At 39.1% G+C, this 24,977-nt stretch overlaps 1 protein-coding gene and 1 long non-coding RNA gene across 5 annotated transcripts; one reads left to right on the forward strand and one right to left on the reverse strand.

Moving 5' to 3' along the window:
* Nucleotides 1-180: 180 nt before the first annotated feature.
* On the reverse strand, nt 181-6,675 carry LOC117400168 (uncharacterized). Of its 3 annotated transcripts, none has more exons than XR_004663377.2 (6): nt 6,524-6,675; nt 5,721-5,811; nt 4,083-4,173; nt 3,018-3,623; nt 1,795-2,550; nt 181-1,372 (listed from the first exon to the last, which is right to left on the reverse strand). It is a non-coding gene; the product is annotated as an uncharacterized LOC117400168 (long non-coding RNA). The 3 variants fall into 3 exon arrangements; XR_009328418.1 differs by lacking the exon at nt 6,524-6,675 and adding an exon at nt 6,307-6,490; XR_009328419.1 differs by lacking the exon at nt 6,524-6,675 and adding an exon at nt 6,281-6,490.
* A 979-nt stretch (nt 6,676-7,654) lies between these two features.
* Nucleotides 7,655-24,890, forward strand: LOC117400614 (kelch-like protein 18). Of its 2 annotated transcripts, none has more exons than XM_034000812.3 (10): nt 7,655-8,028; nt 14,268-14,398; nt 15,656-15,796; nt 16,117-16,315; nt 17,293-17,453; nt 20,029-20,165; nt 20,498-20,735; nt 21,031-21,135; nt 21,480-21,591; nt 21,889-24,890. In XM_034000812.3, the coding sequence occupies exons 1-10, from the start codon at nt 7,888-7,890 to the stop codon at nt 22,273-22,275; spliced, it is 1,752 nt and encodes a 583-aa protein (XP_033856703.3). In that variant the 5' UTR covers nt 7,655-7,887; the 3' UTR covers nt 22,276-24,890. The 2 variants fall into 2 exon arrangements, with proteins under 2 accessions (XP_033856703.3, XP_033856704.3); XM_034000813.3 differs by having other exon boundaries at nt 7,657-8,028; nt 20,513-20,735.
* The last annotated feature ends 87 nt before the right edge of the window (nt 24,891-24,977 follow it).

Here is a 24,977-nt window from a genome sequence, read left to right on the forward strand (position 1 = left end):
CACTCTCCTTTTCTCCACACACAAAAACGAAAAAAAACGAAAAAAAAAATGAAAAGATGCAGTACCCTACTTCTGCCTGCGTCCTGGAGGCGCTGCGATCCCACGCAAGACACCACGTGTGACAGGAATGGCTGAGTGGTCTGACGTCACGGCAGAAGAAGGGACCACAAACCAAAAAGGTATTGTGCAGTGGCGCGGGCGCCGTTTTATTTAAAGCAACCAAAAATAAATATTTAAACAAAAATAAACACTCGCTCACAGAGCAAAAATAAAAGGGTAAACAAAAACAAATCACGAACACAAAATAATAACTGCAACACAGGTCAGGCTGGGCAGATTGCCTTCACTGTTCCTATGTTTACTTTCTCTCTCGTTTCTCCGTCACTCCTCTCGCACACTCTCCTTCTGACACCCACCCTGAACTGGAGAGCTGCAGGCTTTTATTAAAGGTGAACCATCTCCCAATTAGCAACAAAATTAATCCCGTAATTAATTCGGGAGATGGTTCACCTTCTGCACGAGTTTATTAATTATTACACCTGGCAGAGGACGAGCACCGATCTCGCCTCTGCCAGGACACGTTTTAAAAATAAACAAAACACCAACACGGCGCTAGGCCGTCATAAATACAATAATACAATAAATCATAATAAACAAAAACAATACTCTGCACAGGGGCGGAGGGGGAGACCCCGATCTAAAAATAAATAAACAATGTACAGGGCTGCTCGCCCTGTTACACTTACAAATTTAGATTGTTTTTGAAAGTTGAAAATGGATAAACTATACACAAGGATTCTTCTTGGAGCCCATGAGGGTTAATGTTTTCTCAATATTAAAAAATGCTTTTTTGTGAGCATTAACACTTTAGTGTTTGTTGATACATGGCATGGCAGCTTCCAAAAGGTACTGGGATGTGTTTCGAGGGATGTTAACCCATTGAGTCATTATTTTTTCACACAATGGGTGCAGAGAGGTAGGCCTAGGAACGATTGTGTCATTCCAGCTCATATGAATTGAGATACTCGAACCATTTGTGCATAATTCTGGCGTTGTTGATGCATGCATTATCTATCGTGTTGCATCAAGTGCAGCATTGTTAGGTGGACTTGATCTATAAAACAATGCTTAAGTAATCTTTGGCATTTGAAAAGTACTGCAGGGATCACATATTGCATGATATAATCAACCTTATTTGCATCACTAAATCAGGGGGATTATACAGGTGCTAATAAAGTGGCTGGGCAGTGTATGCCTGCAATAACCCATGTGCTGCTGAGTCCTCGTGTGCGTTGTGGAAGGAGATGGAGCCTGGGCTGTCGCTCAGTAACTCCTGGTGAAGCCGCTCAAATCTCTCCTGCTCATCCTCCTCCTGTTTGTACAATATGAGCAGGAAGAAAGAAACGAGTTAACAGACTGTGCAAACAGGACGGAGTTTGGAACCTAAAGATTTAACAGCCTCTATAAACATCAGCACAGCAGAACAGTTATCTCCAGTGTCATTATCTCAACTATTGTGTTAATATGTATTTCCTATTTTGTAATCCCAGAATCTGACACTCACTATAATTTACAGCAATTTGGTAAGTGGTTTTATGTATTTAATATGGCGGCCATCTTAGCTCACAGGTCAAAGTCAAGGATGCTGTTATGTTTTGCCTTCAATAAAACTGAAAATACAAAGTTGAAAGCCAAAATGCTTTATGACATATTAGCATTACTAGGTGCGGCAGTGGGTTTACAAACTCATGGAAGCTCCTCATGGATGCTTAGTAATAATCATAACTATAATACCTGTCAGGAGCCTGCTCCTGCACTGTTCCACCAAGCATTGGCAGTACTGGTCCTCAGCCTTGGTGCTCTGCAGCTCATCGTAGCTGGAGCAATAGGCTTTCAACTCCTTCAGCTTCATGAGATCAAACTCCTCGTCATCGATCACAGTCTCACCTTTCTCATTCACGTGCTGCGGCACTCCTGAGACTGCTCTCCTCTGGTGTTTTCTAACAGCCCCACACAAGATCTGTTCATTCACTTTACCATATAAATACACAAATAGAAGTATAATGCAGTTACTTATTTACTTATTTTCTTATCTCGTATTTAAGCGCACTATTATTACACAAGCACATGCTCCTATTGCCGAGATTATATGGTAGTAAGTCTGACTTGGAAATTATGGCTGTTAGAAAACTGAGATAAGGGAAAATCCACTGGTTCTACAGACAGCCTTGTTTTACTTGTTATAAAAAAGGTTTAGTACAACCAATAATTACATTCTTGTAAGAGAAATACAGCAATTATATTTTATACAGTCTACCATTGTTACAATGCATGTCCCAAAGTTCAGTTTGCAAGTGGTCCCAGAGACTGACTCGCCCTGCAACTGCAGGTCTTGTTTCTTAGCCAGCAAAGCCTGCTTGGTGTAGTTGATGTCCATGAGCTCTTTGGCTTTCTTCCTCTTCTCCAGAACCGACTTGTTCTCCTTCAAGATTCGGTTTATCTCGCTCTCGCGCTCCGATTTGAAATCCTCGAAGGCCTCCAACTTGGGAACTGCATCATGGGTGAAAACACAGACAAATACATTTAAATATTTACAGTATATAGAGATAAATATATACAGGGTTATTCAGAATGCAGAATATACAAAAACTCAAATTGAGATCTGCCATTGCCCAGGCACATGGTAATTTTACAGCTTCACAGGACACTGCTGTCGCGTGACTAGGCTTGGCCTGTCCAAATATTTTTTATGGAAAGCCTCTGCTGCATTACCAACACTTTGCCCATGACTGTCTTGCATACACTAAGTCAACACATTCATCAACTTACATGGTTCTTATGCACTGTGACTTTTTTTTTTTTTCCTATGGTGCAATGTTTATGAATCACCCTGTATATACTGGGAATCGTTTACTGCTGGTACAGTATAATGGCAACAAAGAATAGCGATTGTTTTGAATGTTTTTTGAGTATTTTTCACAGAATATGGCAAGAATGTGTGTACTTGTGGTTCTTACTTGGGGCAGCTGGTGTTTTCCTTGCATGCCTACTCGACGCGGCGCACATTGTGTTCTTTCGGCTCCTTGCTTTCCAGGTCCTTCGTTGAGGAGACAAGCTGGTACATCTTCGACTGAGAGCCCATCTCAAGCTCCTTCCCATCTGCTGGGCTCACCAGTCCATCCTTCCTACCAGGGCTGCAGAGAGAATACAACAGTAGCTCAAGTCAGTTTAAAGGGATGTGTGTTTAGTTTTATGTTATCTGTTTTTGACATATAACATCTTCCGTTATCTCTCCTGTTTCAAGTCTATTTAGCCAAACAGATTATGTACAAAACTTTTTTTTTAAAAAAAACAATGAGAAACCAGTTATTTTGTAATACAAAAGAAAAATTTGGTAAAACCACAACAGATATAAAAGATAGACATTTGTCTTTTTATCTGAGCATTACTAAAGATCATACGAGTCCTTAAGCTAGGATTTCTCCCCTGATCATGTCCTTCTTCATTTTTGCCTTCTTTGCAGATACTATAGAGGTGCCACTGTGTTTAGCTGCCAAAGGAGCCACCCTGATCCCAAATCCTTGCCCGTCCACTTCTCCAAACATGTCGACTGGATGTCCTGCCTGGAACACATTTGAAAGGAGTCATGGTGGTCTCAATCCAGACCCTGGTGGACTGTAATCCCATCATAAAACAATTGACACAAGACTTTTAATCACCTTTAAAAATAACCACCAAACAACTCCAAAGAGTGGCATTGGCTGAGTTTCTTTAAGCCTCAGTAAAGTCAAAGCTGATACTGGCTGCCACCTTTGCAGAGGCCAGTTTAGGATGCTCAGTGGTCAGAATACAAGGCTATCATGCAGACCAACATTCAAGCTTCAGCAGGCTAGATCATAGCTGTGTACAAATCAGGGCATGACATTAGATGAGGTCAGAGAAATGCACACCTCTGATGATATGGTTGCCCTTGATCACCATTAACTGCACTGGCTGTTCTACAAGACAGCACTTATTCCTAAACCCCCTCCCTCTGCTGTCTGATTGTCCAGAGCATTGTCAAGAAAGAGTGAGACGCCCACCTTCACAGCCGCAGCAATGGCAGCACTGTCACTCCTGTCAGTCAGCGTGTACTTCTGACAGATCTTGGCCTCAATCTCCTGCTCCTGTTGACTAGAAAGCCAAGGAAATGAATCAGGTTTTACACATACAGTATACTTACTCACCTGCATTAACCCCTCAGGAAAAACACTCCTATGTCATCTTGTCACTTACATCTCTATGCCAGGTTTCACTGCCTTTGCCCAGGTATAGCTGAGCTGGACGGTCTGTTTGAGTTGTAGCTGTAGGATGTTTCCACTGACACTCAGCTATACCTATACCTTAGCTACACACAGAACAAAGGAATATCCACTAGAAAGTGTCCTGAGGGCATCAGATGATTTTTAATGGTTAGGTTTAGGGTTAGGTAGTCGGTTAGGGTTAGGTTTTAGGGCTGGGGTTGGGTTAGGGTCAGGGTGGGTTGATTTCATAGAGTTGCTAAACTATGGAAGTGAAAGGTGGGAGTGCTTGGCAAATGCCCTAGAATCATCTGATGCCCTCAAGACACTTTCTAGCGGATATTCCTTTGTGCTGCTTAGCTACACCTCGGATAGCACAGTGTTCAAAACAAACCGACAAAGAAATTACAGCTCTCCTCAACATTTGGGCGAAAAACCTTATTCAAGAGCAGGTATCGGGCACAGTTAAAAGTGTTTGACAAAACTGCGGAGGTTCTGCGGCAGCAGGGGATGAATCGCACTGCTACTCAGTGTCAAGATAAAATAAAAAAACTGAACAATGAATACAAGATTAAAGATAGTAACACAACCTTTTACTGCCACACGACTATTTCCTCAGTCAGCTATACCTGACAAAATTACTCTATAACGCAGACAGACATCTTTAACTACACCTCGCCCAGACGGTCCAGCTCAGCTATACCTGGGAAAAGGCAGTGGAAAATAGGCACTAGTCTGTAAAACTATAAGGGCGCAGGAAGTAAAATACTGCATTTGAGAAAACTTGGGCTATCTTGTTCAAAGGGATTTCCAGGGATGTTGGACATTACTTTATTTGCAATATTTAGCCACCATATGGCACACTGTGGTACTGTAAGGTAAAATCCAATTGGAATCAAAGGTAATAGTGGTTCTGATTTCCAGAAGTAAAGGTAGTGCCATATGCCCTTAAACTGGTAGCAATGTGTTACTGTGTGGTTAATAGAAGAGATACATCAATTCGTATTTGGTGGTAACGTTTAGCCATGGTTATGAATGAACAGAGGCACAGTACTAGGTCTTTTGCCTTTGGACTTGGGTCTGTACACATCTATCTAGATAGCATGCATTGGAATGTGCACCTGTTTTTAATAATATATATATATTTTTTTAAATAAATGGAATCCAAAAATCTGATTGGGTTGGACTTTATTTAATGGGTTGAGCTACGCTGGAAAGTTGAGATACTGCTCACCCTGCATCTTACACAGGTTTATTTATTTAAAAATAGGTACAAGTTTGAATTTAAAAAACAGGTTTAATTCCGCACAAACGCACTGAGTAGATAAGAAATTCAAGAATGAGAAACAGGCCATTCAGCCCAGTAGGGGAAATCTGAAACAAATCAGAAACTTGCCTCCAACCCTTCAAACAAGCCAGGTTCCAGATTCTTATACTCACCCGTGTTCCCCAACCGTTCAGAGCCTGCCAAGTCCACAAGGTTCAGTTTAGAAGTCACGTACTAAGCATTTGACAAGTTCCGGGAGTGTGACTAGAGGTAGATAATATGCAGAGGTATTAAAGGTAAGTAATTACTGCTGTACTATGACTGTACTATGGCCTATTACCATAGGAGGCTGTGTGGTCCAGTGATTAAATAGTGTGTGTGTGTATATATATATATATATATATATATATATATATATATATATATATATATATATATATATATATATATATATAGTGCTCCCTCGCTAAGGCTCTCGGGTATAACGCGCCTTAGATGTAACGCTCCTAAGCATGTCCCCCAAATCCCTATACTAGTGATTCATGCAATATTTCTACAATAAATACAGTACCGGTGTTGTTCAAACTGTAAACAACTTCTCAGTCTAACTTCCGTTTCTGTCTCTCCCATTTGATACAGTATCTGAACTGAAGAAAAGCTGCGCTGGCACTTTATAACACAGACATCTTATTAAGCATTCGCTTTTAAAGTAAATAAATATTAGGTCTATTACGTGGTTATCTTTCCTAATGTATTTACTTTTTGCTGTGAGAGGAGCTGCGGCTTTCACTGGGTGACGAGACGCTTCAGCCCGGCTATGGCAGCCGAACCTGGGGCGAACCCATTCCCTCTTCCGCTCTCCTCGCACTTAATTTGCTTGTCTGTCCCTTCAAACTGAACTCCCGACCGCTGTTTAGACAGGCTATTTATAGTTTAAAAACGGCTAATTGAAATGATCCACAAGTGGGAATGTTACCTTTTTTTCTTCTGTATATGCATTATAGAGAGGGAGTTATTTTATGTTGTATTTTAGTCAGATATGTGTTATTATGTGTCCCGCAGCGCCCCCCCACTCCCCAGTTTATAAGGCTCTTCGGTTACATAACGCTCATATTGTGTGTCCCCCGAGACTCGCGTTATACTAAGGGTGTGTGTGTGTGTGAATTGTAGTATTACTCAGTTTTTTGTAAGCCTTCGTTTTAGAACATGATGTACTGTAGGTTATACTGTGATATTATGGTTACCACGCAATTTTTATTTTTATACCGGTGTAGTGTTATTTTCAGGTAGGACCAGAAAAGTGGAAAGCAGGCACTGCGCTTGCTCGCGCATGCCTAAATAACTTCTGCTAAAATAGCAGGTGTGTTATTACGTCTTTTTTAATTTGAATTTTTCATATTTTCCTCTCTTTTACATCGTTTTTAATGTAATGTATCATGTTTTTCCACCATTAAGAAAATAGTATGCATATATTTATCATGGGGTCTTGTATATATATATATATATATATATATATATATATATATATATATATATATATATATATATATATATTACTTGTGCAACATTGCGGTGGATTTCTCATTTTGTCTTGTTCATCGTGAATTGTTTTTTTCTTCTTAGACAAATATATTGTCTGTTTCCAGTTTAAGTGTGCCAAAAAATAATGTATAATTCATGGTAAATGTACCAGTGTTTGACAATAGGAAAACAAATCAGATCGCAATTGTGCACATGTACCAAACTCTGACAGCGTACCACTTTCAATGTGACATCGTATGACTATCTGACGTGACACGGGTCAAGTTTTGGTAAGCGTACCACAGTCTGACAAGATACCACTTTCTAGCAATGCAACTGGTCCCATCCCTAGTCTATAGTATTTTGACAGCGCCTGCACTGCCGCCGCGTACACAATCATTACACAACCGAAGCACATCCATTCGGTGTAGAGCTGTAGTTTTTTTTTAATGTGGTGGGCACGCAAAGGGTCTTGTGAAGGGCTACTTGTTTTAAAACATTATATATATTTAAAAAACAAAATGTTCCCCCTTCTCCAGGGGCCCCTTCGAAGAGATGTGTCCCGGGGAAATTTTCTAGTCCTCCCCGCCGCCCGTGGGCCTGTGCAACATACTCTATTGAAACGATATTGAATATTTGCTGTAGTTAGCAGCCGTTTTGAAACCGTCTTCCTGCCCCCTGGAATTTTCTCCTTACGCACACAGCGCTACAGAATGTACTAAATAAGCACAGAAAACACACAGGAAGATTGTCGTACGGCAAGAGGAGTAGTTCAATTTACTTTGTTCCGCGTTTTTAGATACTCGTTCTTTTTTATGAATGAAGATGGTGGACGATCTGTGGTTGCTTGAGGAGCTGGAGGATTTGATGCATTTCACGGCCAGCGACCTGCCGAACCGCGGATACAAGGTGATGGAGGAGATCCGCAGACAGGGCAAGCTCTGTGACGTTACCCTGAAGGTACAAACTGAGAGTTTATACACGTTTTAATGAATATAAACCGGGACGGACAGTGGGAATGTCTATTTTGTCACGGATTGTACAGTCAGATTAGTCTAGGGCTACTTTGTAACATTGGGAAACTATTGGTATTGTATTATTATATCTCGGTCTTATGAATAATATAGCAAGTATTTTACATTGTGAATGTCATTTAAGAAAATTAATTTATCCCCGACGGTAGTTTGTACATATGTGGGCCTGTGTATTCGTAGCGACCTTTGATCAACTATTTAATCAGAATAAGTGTACATAGCGGTGCTGTGAAAAATATCTTTGATCGGCAAAGTGTATATTAATTTAACTGTATAATTAATTTAATACAGGTAAATACAAATCTGACAAGGAATTCATCTTCATATATCAATGTCAGGTTTGTTACTAAAATGTCTTAATATGTATGTGAGAGACACTGACTTTACCCCTGCCAGCAAATGATGAATAACACAAAAAGCCAGCATTAGTGAGATGAAGAATTTCATGATACTGTATCAACAGATTTGCTGTACAATAACAGCAGTCTGATTATAACATTTTCCCTTTTTGTCTGTTTCTAAACTATCTCAATGTACTAGCTCTGTATTAGTAAGCAGTTGATTTTTTTAAAGTGGTGTAGTCCTAAATCTGAAAGTGCCTGTGTACTGCCACAATATGCATCCCTGCCAGAATTTGCTACCGGTGTTGTGCCAAATAGTGTCATCGGAATAATAGTGTCTCATTTGTAGTCAGAACATAGGCACAATCGTGCGAATTTATTTGCGCATGCTAAGAATATTTTTTCCTCCATCTTTGCCAAAAACTGTCACCTTTCATTTTGAGTCAGTACTTTTTTTTAACTGGGGGTAAATACCCTAATAATTGTTGCAGAAATCAACAAAGAAGTTTAAGAATATATGCCGACGAGTTCTCTTTGGAAGGTAGCAGATTAGTCTGCAGATTACTCTTTAGTTTTTCTTTACCCACCTGATTAGTGGAAGGTTAGTTGGCCGTTTTTCTTTTAACGGTTTGACACCTTAATGAAAAGTTATGCTTATCATGTTTCATAAATAGAGAATTGGTAATACTTATTAGAATAGTCATATCCCGTATATGATCTGCTCATAAACGTACTGTAATGAGTGTTTCACTGTCTGCTGCGTTATCGGTTGTCGTAGATAACAATAATAAAGTTCATAATTCAATTATAATATAAACAAACTAAAAGTAGTTATTTAAAATTACCCCAGTGTACGAAAATATAAAATCATAAAATACAGGTTTAAAAAACCCAACGTTTGATCAGAAGCGATACTGAAAATGCATCGTCGATTGGGAAACCCTTTTAATTAAGAAAAGGAAGGTACAAGCCATTGAATGCAGTTCTGCAAATTTGCCCTATTATTAATTAAGGTCATTGAAATAACATGAACATTAAGTTATTAGACTAATTGAATGCAAGAGTTGTCACTTTATATAAAGCAGCCCAGTTTTGTCAACTTTGTTTTACAGCAGTCCCTGATGATGATCGGAGCTTCTGACCAAACATTGGGTTTTAATTGTTGGTTTTAGGATTTGTCCTACATTTGAGTAATTTGAATTTATATCAGAAAAAAAGCTAGCTGATGAAGGACATAGTCCGAAACGTTCTGATAATTGATTTTATATTAATTATTCACATTTTTATGTACCTATATTACCTTTTTCATCTTTAGTTTGATTCTTTTGGTACACAACAGTTGTCCTTTAAAAAAAAAATACATATACAGTATATTCCAAAAACAAAGAATGCAACAAAATTAAAATATCAAATCAATATGATGGTTCTGCAATCTGTTGCACATTGTTACTTTAATCGTAATATTCATTGAGACACAATTGTGCTGGCGACACTATTTGGCACCTATAGTGCCAAATGCTGTCACTGCCAAATAGTGTTACCATTGAAAACGCAAATGTAAACAGTATTCCGCTAAAGAAGTAAATACACTAATTAGCAGTACAGTGCTCTTTGATATCCAAAAACAAAGACTGCAGCATAATTAAAATATCAAATCAATATGATGATTCTACAGTCTGCTGCTCTTTGCTCTTCAATGAGACACAATTGTGCTGGTGACACTATTTGGCAGGGAGAACGTATTTCGCTCTAATAGTGCTAAATACTGCCAAGTGACACTATTTGAGATAACACAGGAAGTAATTTGTGGCAGATATAATTGCCAACATTTGCCACCTTGCCACAAATTGCCACCCTTGTATATTTTATAGGAAAGGAAGGTAGTAAATTATGGTAAATCATACTACAGTGTCAGAAAATACCACTCCTGTATGTTCTGTAGAAAAAAATTAGGTAGTGAATTGTGGCAAGTTGTATTTTTAGTTTTAGAATGTGGTTGTTAATTATGGCAATTAACCAGTGTACTGCTAGACCAAACACACCTACATTTTACAATAAACCAAATGATTATTCAAAAAGAAATGTTTAGTTATGAAATATATTAAACATTTTTTCTATGTAAAGAACAGACACAAATAAGTTGTAAATAAATATATGTATATAGATTTTTGACTCAGTCGCCAGTTTTCTGATACAAGGCCCATCTCTTCAATGTTACAATTTATTTGATTATCCATCACAGCCCGTGTTTTTTTTTCGCATGCACAAATCAGTCTGTCTTTATTGTGCAGTTACACAACGTTTCCTCCAGTTTAACCGGATGAAAATGCAACAAAAACAACGCGAACGAGACCAGCTACTATAATGTAAAACAGTTAATCATTAAACAGTTTTGGATACTGATGTATTTTTTTTTAAATCTGTGATCTTTGGTTGCTTTTGTGCATTTTCATTTGCAAGTGAACTGTGACATTTGGGTCTTATTGCTCATTATATTCTGCAAGCTTGAATACTGACTTTGGATACTGTTTTAATTCTAGAAACTCTGTTTTTTTAATCTTTTGATAAATTGCATCGCTTTTTATGTTTCACGCAGATTTGTGGATGGGTAACATTTTGATTTCATTTTGCTGTTGGGTCGCTATAATACGTACCGCATTAAAATAATTATTGTTGTTATTATTATTATTATTTATTTCTTAGCTGACGCCCTTATCCAGGGCGACTTACAGTCGTAAACAAATACATTTCAAGATGCTCTAGAACCACTACTTCAGCAGACCACAAAGCAGATTAAAATTACTATTTAGACTGGTATGGAAGAAAACGATCCCCATAAGACACTAATTTAGAACAATACTGCCCAGCACTCTGTGTCATTGCAAGTTTTACAACTTAAGTGAGCAATCTGAGCCGTTTAGTTTGAGTGTAGTAACTATCGAGTAGTTTTTTTTGCAATATTTTCCCATATACTAAAAAGTAATAATATTATTAATAAAGAAACAGTCGCAGAAATTAAAGTACTTTACATTCTAAATCTTTTTTTTCGTCGGTTGGTTAGGTTGGGAAGCTTTCTGGCACAGTAAACGTATTGGGCATGCACAGTGTGAAAAATACATTTGGGGGTTTAAAACGAGATGAGTAGGTGGCTCAAGGATATCTGTCCAGGTGAAAAGGCAAATATACTGGTACTTTTTATTTCCTGGTCATCTATTGAAAGTTAATGTACTCCTCTGCCAAGGGTACTAGCCAATGAGATGCCAGGAAATAAAAAGCCTATTTTCTAAAATGTGTTAATTAATTCTTAAAGGGAAATATTCAACATTACAATAAAACAGTATACAACAGTTGTTTCTCAATAACTTATTTTACAATTAGTTATTTTGCAACAATACAATTACAGAAATGGAACCAGTGAAAGTTCCTCATTTAACCCTCCTGGAGATTAGTTTGCAGCCCATGTATCCATTTCACTTCTTTTTGTAACAGTATTTCATCACGATCACCACCCTTCCTTGGATTCTTAACCAATTCAATACCCAAGAATCTAAGGGAGTAGATGTCCTGTCCCATTGGGTTAAAATATCTCGCTAATGATGATTTAGGGTCATGATTCCTTACAGCACTTTTGTGTTCACAAATTCAGTTTTTTAATTCTCTTTTTGTTTTACCTACGTAACACAATCAGCATCTGCATTTCAATAAATACACCACAATTTGTTTGACAGGTTTTTCTACCGATAACTTTCAATCGTTTGCCAATAGGATGAAAAAAAAGTATCACCTTTAATCATTGTATTACAGTTTACACAATTATGACCATGACATGCCCAGGTGGTATCTTAAAAGGACATTGTTTAGGTGGTTGATAGACATCTTTCTCTGACTAAATGCTCCCCTAGATTCTTAGCTCTATAGGCAAACCTAGGAGAATCTTGAAAGATATTAGGGTCATTCCATGCTAATGGGGTACATTCTGCCCTAATGATACAACGGATAAAATATGTTTAAATACATAGATGTCCCTGTATAAATAAATGTATACATGTCATTTTAAACCTTACAGATTTACAAAACTTAGTATTATAGAAAAATATAATCTAAAAAAAGGAGTTATGCATATAGCATTTTTTGTAAGGTCCCGTAGTTAAAATAAGAAAACGCCATTTTGTTTCGTTGTAGGTGCAGGAGCACCTGCCAACAGATATCCTACTTTCAGCTTGATTATATCATCACGTTGCGGTGTTCGTGGTTTACAGAATGCGTGGAAGCAGGTTTTTAACTTGCGTTCCTACACCTAAAACTGCTGTTAAGGAAAGTTGGAAAGGCTGCACTGTCAAGGTTTGCGTTGTGGTCGTAAAGGGCACAGAAGGCTAAAGTATGGAAGAACTATATTTGGGGGGAAAAAGCAGAACTTCTTTTAGGGAGACTGTGCCAGCTTCAGTGAGTCAAATTTGTAGACTTAAAAAAGAAATGGGTACTAAAACTCTATTCTGCTGTCCTCTCTCGCTGACCTGGGAATCTCTGGCACTGCTCTGGCCTGGTTCTCCTCCTACCTCTCCAACCGCACTTACCAGGTAACCTGATACTTGAAATGTTTATTATTATTTGTTTATTTAGCAGACGCCTTTATCCAAGGTGACTTACAGAGACTAGGGTGTGTGAACTATGCATCAGCTGCAGAGTCACTTACAACTACGTCTCACCCGAAAGACGGAGCACAAGGAGGTTAAGTGACTTGCTCAGGGTCACACAATGAGTCTGTGACTGAGGTGGGATTTGAACCGGGGACCTCCTGGTTATAAGCACTGGACCACACAGCCTCCTCCCACTTGAAATGTATTTGTTTACGACTGTAAGTCGCCCTGGATAAGAGCGTCTGCTAAGAAATAAATAATAATAATAATAATAATAATAATAATAATAATAATAATAATAATAATAATAATAATAATAATAATAATAAAACACACGCTGGGTTAAAACTGTAGCCCAAATATTTAGATTTCCCCCCAATAATCTTCACCAGTCCTTAAGAGGACTAAAACTGCTGGTTCAGCTCTTCGTCAGGTTGGTGTGACACTGCTGTTTAGACTCTGCTCGAGCATCTTTTACACTTGTACTGTGCTTTACTCTTGGCCTCTGTCCTCTCCTTGCACTTGACATCCTTAATCCTCTCCAAGCTAAACCTAGTCATAAATGTAAAACCATTAATACTCTCTTGGGTGGATAATAATAAAGGCCTAGTATTGCAGAACAGCTGACTTGGACTGTAAATATCTGATAAAGTGTATTACCACTTGTTACATTTGAAACAATTGTCAACAATTTGAAATGGATACAGCTAGTAAAGAAAAAAGTTCTGGTTCTTAAGGGGTTAAATAGCAAATTTGAAGAAGCTATGGCTTCGATACAATTGCTTGTCCTGTATAAGGATCATACTGGGTAGGTTTACAGTGACTTTTTGCAAGCCAAAGTGAAACATTCTTTTCAGAAAATACTGCTGTTGTCAAAACGTACTTTTGCCCAAATCTTCCATATAAATATGCTGGTCTTGTTTCATATACACCGATTAGCATTCTTGGACTACCTCATGTTACCTTAGGAAGGTTGGCCATGATTACAATTAGTGTCTGTGAAAATAGCCAGTTGTTTTCTGTCCCTTGTTGATTTATTGAATTTTCTTAGTAATATAAGGTTATCGGTCTAACTGCTAATCCATATTCTAAAGCAGATGTTCTGGCAACTGGGCCAGTAGGCCAGATAGGCTTGGAACGGCAAAGGATTACATTCCTGTTTTGTTTTTATCTTTCTTTCCCCTCAGGTCGGGGATCACAAGTTCAGTGCTCACAGGATTGTGTTGGCTGCTTCAATCCCATACTTCCACGCCATGTTCACCAACGATATGATGGAGTGCAAGCAGGACGAGATTGTGATGCAGGGCATGGACCCCAGGTAGTATTACATGTGTAGACACTGATACACTCACTCACACACACACACACACACACATATGGTTCTTCATAGTGGCTATGAGGACTCCCATCTAGAGCAGATGTACTATTCTAAACTCCACAGGGGCATTGATTGCCACAGTAATGAATGTTGGGACTAAAGAAAATACCCCTGCATTGAAAGTTTTCTTTTAAAAACTTAATTTATGTTCAAAGTATATATTTAAACATTAGAGACAGGGCCTATATCATCATAAGGTAGTTTTTTTCAAGTTTTCCAATCTTGTGGGAACTTTTTTGATCATGTAAGCTCTCCAAACAAGCCCTGCCCTCCTACACACACCACAGCCATGAAATGTGTTGAAACGTGTGTATTTGAGAATAGGGTTGATTTGATATACCTATACCCTGCCAGGATAAGCCACAGCTTGATTAGCTTTAGAGCATTTTACTGCACCGGGAAGTCCCAATAGGTTCCATCAGCCACTCATTTTTAGATGCTCTACCAGACTGTGGCTTACCCGGGCAGGGTATTGGTTGATAAAATAAACCCCTAAGCCCCTTTCCTTGAATCTGTCTTTCAATGGTCAACTTACCACTACAGCATGTTATCTTGGAATCTTCAATCAAGAGTTGTACTTCAAGGCTCATATTAGTAATGTTTCCAAAACCACCATTTGCATGACTTTCAAGTATTGCAGCACAACTTTGGAATTCCTTTCCATGTTTATAAGTGCTGACTACAAATATGTGAGAGATTTGTATATGGGGTTATCACTAACTGCTAGCAGTGATCCTGCTGTTCTGTTAGTTGATTTTACATTTTAATAGTTAAAAAAAAAAAATGCAGTTTTTTTTATAGTCTTTTAGAATTTCACTAGATATTATTTGAAATACAGTAAGTTGATAGATAGATAGTAAAGTAGATACAAAAATTATGGAAACTTCCCCTGGAAGTGTTTCTTACAGTAATTCAGGATAAGCAAATACTGATATACTGCTGCAACCTGGTTCTTGTGGTGTAGGCCACATGGTCTCATTGCTTCTAGACCATTAGAGTGAGTTAGAACTACAAACATTAGTAATGTTGTCTTTGAAATATCTGTATATTCCAAATTGAAAAGGGAGGGCAGTTATATTATTGCTTATGCTGATAAGATGTAGGGAAACTGATTACAAAACCTTGGTCAGCAACCATTTATATAAAACTGAATCAAACAAAGTTACTGAACTATATCTCTGTCTGTCTGTCTCACAGTGCTCTGGAATCTCTAATAAACTTTGCTTACAACGGTGACCTGACGATAGACCAGCAGAATGTGCAGTCCCTGCTGATTGGAGCCAGCTTCCTGCAGCTCCAGAACGTCAAGGATGCCTGCTGCACCTTCCTCCGAGAGAGGTACTGTAGAAACCAGGCACTCATTGAACAGAATTCATTTAGCTTAAAGGATTCCTATTATAAATGTAATCTATGCCTAATAAGATACATGTGAAAAAATCAGACAGTGGACTTGTGGACTTTCCTAATGATAAGGGTATTGATTAGCACAAAGGTACAAGTACATAAAAGTACAGTATGTCCTAAGTGGGGGGGGGGGGGTAAGAAGGCAACCTGTCCTGCTGCCAACTGTCCGTGTGTCAAGATTCTTACATGAATGCTGATCAGCACTTATTAAAATAGGATTTTATTTTCCTCTCTTCCTCTCCCTCCTCTCTCAGGCTGCACCCAAAGAACTGCTTAGGCGTGCGTCAGTTCGCAGAGGCCATGATGTGCACAGTGCTGTACGATGCGGCCAACAGCTTCATCCACCAGCACTTTGTGGAAGTGTCCATGTCCGAGGAGTTCCTGGCGCTGGGGCCGGAGGCGGTGCTGGAGCTGGTGGGGCGTGATGAGCTCAATGTCAAGGCAGAGGAGCAGGTCAGAGCCTCCAACAAGCCCAGCTTTGTCCTGGAGATGGGGGCACACTGCGGCATCCTTGTACATTTTTATAACAGTTATTCATTGCATAGCAGTTTGATCCATTCCTGCTTTTACCGTGAGTTTAATAAGACACACCTGAGCAATACAGCCTGTACAATGCAGCCATCATACCGGAAGTAGTGTTATTTTTTATTTTTATGTAGTATTAGAAACAATGATTTTGGTTTTATAGTTTTGTTTGTACATGTATCCGTTTACACTTGTACATGGGTACGTGCACATACCTGTTTCTTTTGAAATGTGTATTTTATTATATTTTTTCACTGTTTGTAGTTGTGCTGGATATGCGCTCATTTTCAAAATAAAGCCTTTTATGTTTAATTTTCCATTTAAATATGGTGTTTCTGCGATGCAAATGTTAGATATGATGTTTATGTATAAAACTTTTCAGTTGTATCCGATAGTCTGTCTTTCATTTTGATAACGAAGCAGTTTAAAAATGTATGGGTCAAAGTCACCCACGTGGCGGTTCTAGGTAGTTCGAAAATCTGGCGGTTCTAGTGTTAACCCAGTGTAGTACCAGATGCCCTGTTTTAAAATGGAAATACTTGCTATAATGAAATTAAGTTGTTAGCTGCAACCACTTAAGTATCATATCTTAAACGATACAATTAAATCCATAGTACTGATTCCAAACACTAAATAATACTAAAATGCTAATCATCTTTTGTGTTTTAAGGCCAGGGTCTCCATCTTGTTTAAATATGATTCATAGGCTACATGTTAAGTGCCACAGAATTAAACTAACTGGGCATTGGGAAATTACTTGCTTTCATTAAGTCGGCCTCTATTTTTGGAGAGAACAGTGCTATGGCTTTATTTTAAAAAGAAAGAAGATTTAATTTTTAGCTGATAATTTCATTACCATCTAAACTGTAGAAATGTCCATCACTAAAGGTGCCTACCTGTGCTAGGTGTTTGAGGCAGTACTGGCCTGGGTGCGGCACAAGCGGGATCAGCGGGAGCCACGCCTGCCCGAGCTGCTCTCCAAGACCCGGCTGCCGCTGTGCCGGCCACAGTTCCTGGCAGACCGCGTGCAGCAGGAGGACCTGGTGCGTTGCTGCCACAAGTGCAGGTGAGTGCAGGACAGTTCTCTGGGCATGCTGCATACGGAAAATAAGCAAACAACTGGTTTCACAGACTCCGATTAGCCATGATCTTGGACTAGATAGTCAAAGATTAGTGCAGTCAGGATCCGTATAGCCAGCTGAAAGTGTTTGTGTGCGTGTGCCAGGTTCCCAGATGCTCACCTAATAAAAGGACCACTGCATGGAGCCCAGGGTGAGTTGTGTGAGATGACGGTAGTTCAGCTCATCATGCTGTAGATGCCAAGGCCAGATGGAGACTACCAGTCTGGACCCTCGCCTCCAGGGATCAGTAGCTTGGTAACATCTGTTACTTTAGTTTGCTGATTGGCTTGAGAGAGGGAATGGAAGTCGCTTGTTGATCTTGATCAGTAATGGAATTGCAAAGGTGAGGAGACATTTGAATTGGGCATTTAAAACTGGGTCAAAACAGGTAAAATAACAAAAAAGTGTGTGCCAACCAATTAAAATCTGTTATCTGGTTAGATCTGGTATAAATGGATGTTCAGGGACAGCAGTATTGTATTATAACGTTGTAACACAGATCAGTTCTATACATTCTTAAGGTGGATTTTCACATACATGACTTGAGCGAGACGAGTGACTTGGAAAACAAAAAACTTGCCTCCCATATATTTCAATGTGAGTGTGTGCACTACTGCGAAGAGATAGCGTCTGTAGCAAGGCGACTTTCCCAATCGCACTCCACAGTGATTTTATCACCCTTACCCACTGCCTCTGTACATTGTAACCAATCATAATGAAGCAGCAAGTGTGGTGCACATAGTGTTGGAAATACTGTAGACAATCAAGTGTATAGGGGATTAAAATGTATTGGCGATTTTTATGTTGTAGCCCAAAACTGGATGGAAGTACTTCCTGTACTGAGAGCTCTTTGCATGGCTCCTTGAAAAGCATTAAAAAGTTAGACAACATAACAGAAAACATGCAGTATAAAAAGAGTTAAGTGGCAAGCGAATTCGGGCATTGCATTTAGGAATATACACATATAAACTCCAAAGTAGCGGTTAAACGTTGAATAATATGCTAGACGTATAATCCGTCACCTGACAAATTTCACCAAACTTATATTTTTTAATGTCTTAATTTTAGTAATTTATCATTCTACACAGTAGTCCGTCACGTATCCAACTGCTGTGGTGTGACAGTAAGGCTGGATAGTATAAAAACTAAGGGGTTTGGCAATTGCCTCCAAGTAGCTCTTCTAAATTGGCGTAACAGAAAGTTTGGGGCGGATTTTATTCTTGGTCGATCTGGCGCTTCATTGGTGCACTCTGTTTTTCATGCTGTGGTATGCATGGTATAGTATCAACTCCACGGTGTAATAAATGACAAGTATTTTTTTCTGAAGTTTGTTATATATATATTTTTTTTTAAATGGCATCTCTGAACAAAGGAACGAAGCGAAGCCACGTTTGGAATTATTTTGAGGAACCAGACGAGAAAACCGTGGTATGTAAATAATTATGCTGAAGTTTTTTTTTCTTTTCAATATTAATTCAAAAAACGTGTACATTTAAATAAATTATGGATAGGCTTTAGTTTAGCAGTACACTTATACACAAATCGTGTTTTTAAACAAAGTCCTTGATCTATGTAATTTGTCAACAGAAGGGGATATTTAAAAAGATCCCTGAACAGTAGCATTAATATAACAATGTATTGGAAACATAGATTCTGTAACATATGCAGCTGTGTTTTTATTATTATTATTGGTTTTGTTTTGTTCTTTGAATATAATATAATGTAAAACAAAAACAAACAAAAAAAAAGGTTTAGTTTGGTTTAGTTTATTCACTTTGTGCCCACAGGGCCAGCACAGGTACACCTCAATAGCATTGTACAAATACAAAGAGAGACATTTACGAAGATAAAAATAATACTACAAATGCTTTTAAACAGACCAAATTCCCATTGGGCTGTTTTTATTTTTATTTATTTATTTTTTTAGTCTATTGATTTTTTTAATATTACATGCAGGGCATCCGCTATAAGATCGTTACCTTTATTAAAAATGTGCACGGATGAATCTACCGGTTAATCAACTAATATACTATATACTTTGAGTACATGTTTTTTTTTTTTTTTTACTTTGTAGTTAAGTCTTTGCGATGTTAAAACATGATTTGCTTATTTAGGGTTTTGCTTAGAAAACACTAACCAGGGCTGTTAGTATACACAGAATGTAATATAAAGAGTGTGTGTATATACATATGGTTTAAACCCTGACACCTGCGTAGCATTTAAACGTTCATAAAAATGTACCAAAAGCACTTCCCTAATTGCAGTACACGACGGACACTCTCCCCTCTGCCGCTTTTGTCATCTCACTCACCTCGAATGTGTGAATATGCCATCGTTCATCGCACCAAACGCAACGCTGAGGTCGATCTTAACACATTGATGTCTGAACACTTTGTTCGCCCCAGTATCGCTCAAGTCGTGTACGTGTAAATTCACCTTTAGGCATGTGTTTCTATGTATAATCAGACAACAGTGTTAATTCTACGTATTACCTGTTACACACTGCCTCTCTCCCTGCAGAGATCTAGTTGATGAGGCTAAAGACTACCACCTGATGCCGGAGCGACGGCCACACCTCCTAGCGTTCAAAACCCGGCAGCGCTGCTGCACCTCCATAGCAGGCCTGATCTATGCAGTCGGGGGGCTCAACTCTGCAGGTACCTTGCAATGCCTTAGAAGGACATGGAATCCTGGTTTACCATCACCATGCCCTGACGAAAACTGATGAGTGTGTGAGGATTTTATCCAGTAACAGAGACGGTACGGGTGGGGGGTGTTGAAAGGATGGGGATGGGAACAAACCTTACAGATGACTTGTAACAACAAATAAACAGATGGGGGATATGGGGGGGAAGGCAATCCCCTTGTTTAGATTGCAGTTTATAGCATACAGTAGGTGAAGCATGCAAGCAGATGTTTGGATTGCAGGCTTGTGTCTCCTACAGATGAACTACGTTAAGTCAAGTGAATTCCAAGTTAAGTGAAGTAGCAAATTTTTACGCAGGTGACTCCCTCAACGTTGTGGAAATGTTTGACCCAATTGCCAACCGCTGGGAGAAGTGTCAGCCAATGACAACGGCGCGCAGCCGGGTGGGCGTGGCTGTGGTGAATGGCCTCCTGTATGCGATAGGAGGGTATGATGGCCAATCACGTTTGAGTACCGTGGAAGTGTTTAACCCAGAGACGGACATCTGGACACGAGTGGCAAGCATGAACAGTAAGCGAAGGTGAGGAGGGGAATACACTAATTGAACAGGGCAGTGCACCACCAGCAACATGATCCCAACTAAATCATTGTTAGCCTGGACTCATTCCTAAATAAACCCTTTATTTATTTATTTATTTTTTTAATTCAGTTAAATATTAAGTTTTCTCTTTTCTATCTCTGAACTCAAGTGCCTAAGTTGGTGTTTGCGTGCTGCGTGCAGTTACTCTTCTTGTGAAGTGCCCACCTATAAAGCCACCTGCAAGATCTAATTTCTGCAGTTTCAGTTCGCTTTTCTTTTCCTTCTCGCTTCGCAGTGCAATGGGAACAGTGGTAGTGGATGGACAGATCTATGTTTGCGGAGGATACGATGGAAATGCATCCCTCAGCTCAGTGGAGTGTTACTCACCAGAATCAGACAAGTAAGTCACGTTCTTTTGAATTCTTTTTATTTATTTATTTATTTATTTTTATTTTTTTGCCTCTGGCAAGGCTTAAATTGAACAATAAATGTTAAATGTAAAGGCGCTCCCTCACAATCTGACCATGTGTTTGTTTCGGTGTTGTGTGACTGCGACTGTTTCTTAATTCCTAAACACTGCACTGTAATAGAACTGCATCTGGATTGCATTTCGATTCTCCACTGTCATTGAAATAGACATTGTAAAAATAATTTGAAACCAAAAGTGAATCTGGTCAGGTTACGCAGTGAGAGAAGTTATGGTTTACACCCAGCTTTTGTTGACTCAAGTGTGTTTCTGCCCAGGTGGACGATAGCGACCCCCATGAGTGCCAGTCGCAGTGCGGCTGGGGTCACTGTGTTCGAGGGGAGGATCTACGTCTCGGGGGGGCACGATGGGCTCCAGATATTCAACTCGGTCAGTCTGCCTGCTCTCATTTCCTTTTGTTTTGTTTATTTATTTTAATGCCTATATGTTTGTTCTGCATCAATTGGAAGATGCGGTGAGTTAGAACCCACTCAGACATAACCCATTAAAAATGCTCCAGGTGAATGTGTAATTTTCTCACCAAATGAAATACCACCTCTTATTTAAATTTAAAGGCAGACGGTCTAACTAATGTGTCCTCTTCGAAACGTGTTTTTCCTTTCATTTGAAACATTCACTCACTATTCACCACCTGAATTCACTGTAATTTCCCCCACCCTCCTACAGATGGAGTACTACAACCAGCACACCTCCTCTTGGCACCCTGTGGCAGGCATGATGAACAAGCGATGCCGTCACAGCGCAGCAGCCCTGGGCAGCAAGCTGTATGTGGCGGGCGGCTATGATGGCTCAGCCTTCCTGAGCATGGCGGAAGTGTACAACTCGGCGGCTGACCAGTGGAGCTTGCTGGTGCCCATGAACACACGTCGCAGCCGGGTCTCGCTCGTGGCCAACTGTGGCCGGCTGTATGCTGTGGGCGGCTACGACGGCCAGTCCAATCTGAACTCGGTGGAGATGTATGACGCCGAGACCAACATCTGGACTTTCATGGCCCCCATGGTGTGTCACGAAGGGGGCGTTGGGGTCGGGTGTCTGCCTCTCCTCCCAATATAGCGCCAGCTTTCTCTAGTACTTTCTTTTACTTTTTGTTTCTTAACTTATGAATTCCAGACGAGAGGGGGACCTAGTGGATTATTTGAGCAATATATATATATATATATATATATATATATATATATCTGCGGTATGTTTCCTGGAGAGCGTGACTGGCTGATGCAAAGCAGTATGTGCAATGAAGAGTGGCTGGTGGACTGTGGATACCTAATTAGATTTCCCAGCCTCTTGTCTTTTCTGGGTCTCTTATCTTTATTCCAGCCTAGTGGAAAGTCAGTGGAATGATCAGAAGTTCTTTTTAGCTACAACTGTCAAGTTCCTGGTTCTTAAAAGGGCTCCACGATCACAAAGCCTCCATCCAAACTGTCAGTTTTGTCTGCAGGGTCTAAGAGGGCAGGGTCTTGCCTGCACAGTCTTTGGATCAGTTTTCAAGGCTGGTGGAGAAAGGAAAGGTTCAAATGTGAACCACCACTGTTAGAAAAGGGTTCCACTCTAGTCAGTAGCATGACGAAGCTCCCTCCAAACAAGGCACTACCACATTTTTTTCACAACCCTACTAAAATAAATATAGTATATAATTAGGGCTTCTGATTTTCGGTTTTAACTGATAAAACACTCCTGATACAAAAACAATGAAATCGGTGGACAGCCAATAAACACCGGAAAACACTGTAAAAACTGTGGAAATGGTTAATCAATTCACGTTGACTTTACCCTTTTCCCATTAAAAAATAAAACCTACTACAAAAATAATAATAATGAATAAATTTCCCAGTGCTGCTGGGCAATGTCCCGCCTTCCTGACTTGTATCTATCATTGATTCGTTCTGAATACTTTAAACCTGCCCCAACTACTGAGTGACAGCACATTCCTACATTTCTATTGGAGACTCTGCTTGCGAGTTTTAAAATGAGATTACAATCAGGAATGGAGGCTTGTTAGTGCGATTTCAAGCTGTATTACAGTTAAGATACGGAGGATTTAAAACACAATTGTAGCAAAATGTACAAAAATGCCTACACACAAAAAACCCAGAAGAATGTGCCTGTGACCATAGGGATTTCATTGTGGAAGACAGCAAAGGAAAGAAGGTCCAACTTAAGTGTGCAAGTACTGTCGAGTTACTATTATACATATTTTGACAGAAAAAAAAACGCTCAAGCAGTTTGGAAAGTAACTGAAAACACTAATTTCATACAGTATATCAAAAACAAAAGCTCAGAGAAAAAAAAAACGATTTACATAAAACTCGAAAATAACTAAAAAGAAGCACCGAAAAATACAATTCATAAAAACCGAAAAACAGAAACCCTATATATAATGTTTATATAAAATTCTTTAATTCTACATGTCTGGTGCTTGGAATTAATAGCCTGTGAGTTTTCTTTAACCCAGCACTGATTGTAAAGTAGACCACATGTAATATTCTTAAAATAGGTCATTTTTGTAAGTACAATTTCTCAAGGTCCCCCATCCTTATCTAGATTAACTGCAGATTAATCCTGCCTGTGTTAACATCACTAAATACAATTTAAAAAGTGGTGTTATTTCAAGTTATAAAGTGGTACACTCAAGACATCATTAAAGCACTGTGTTTTGCATTGTGTGTGTTATATAATGATCATTATAGTAATGAAAACCCCAGAGAATGTTTCAGGAAGTTGATTCTAGATGACTACTACAAAGAGCAGCAGCAATTAAGTTAAAATCAATAAAAAAAGTTCAAATCGGTTCATAAAACTAAAATTGCATACAAATTTAAGGTTATGGAACAATGTATTCTCTGTGCTTGCGGTGGTGGTAAGCAGGGACACCATCACTCTTCAATGTTGAAAGGACTTCTGTGAACCTACTGTAATTCTAGTTTCTTATTATTCTTGCTATTCGCTTGTGTTGTTTTTGTTTCTTTCTGTTCCAGCTCAGTATTTCTATTCCTTGTATTGTTTTATCACCTGAGGGTATTCCCCATATCTTGTTTGTATTGCTTGTCATGGTTTGATAAACCAGTTGCTCTAAATGAGATATTATTAATGCATTACAATATGAATCTTTTTGACACACCTTCACCCTCTGCACAAGACTGGAGTAATCACTGGAGCCCATCTGAAAGTGTTTACGTTGAATGATGAAGCTTTTGGAGATTTTTTTTTATTTAAGGACTTAGGAACAGCGGTTTTGGATATAGTTCCCTTTTACTACAATTAAAATACAATCCGCCTCGCCTAATCGGGACTCTGGTCATCGGGATTTCTGCTTAAATGGGATACAACTCTGGGATCTTCCCAGTGCTATTGATGTTGTTTAAATGGGACATCACTTTGTTTAATTGGGATACAGTATTTTCAAATGATGAACGGAGATCGCTTTTCAGAGCAAGACAGGTTGCGTAGCACAGTACAGTGAGTACATGATTACGCTGTGACTTGCGTAAACCACATTGAAATCTTGAAGGAGCTGGAGTCTCCTGTTGTTTCTCAGGCTGTTGTTGCAAAGAAAGTTGGCATGTCAACATCGCAGGTGCCACGCCTTGTGATAAGATGTGATTTCATTCTTTTTCATTTCGTGTAGATTTTAATTTTGTTTAGGAATAAAAAAAAACAACTATTGACTCATATTTTAAATTATGTATTTAACATTTATTCTTAATGTGATGTGATTTAATTGTTATTTTTTGTTTTCACTTAATAAACCAAAAAGTGTG

Source organism: Acipenser ruthenus, chromosome 4 (assembly GCF_902713425.1).
Source record: "Acipenser ruthenus chromosome 4, fAciRut3.2 maternal haplotype, whole genome shotgun sequence".
NCBI lineage: Eukaryota > Metazoa > Chordata > Actinopteri > Acipenseriformes > Acipenseridae > Acipenser > Acipenser ruthenus.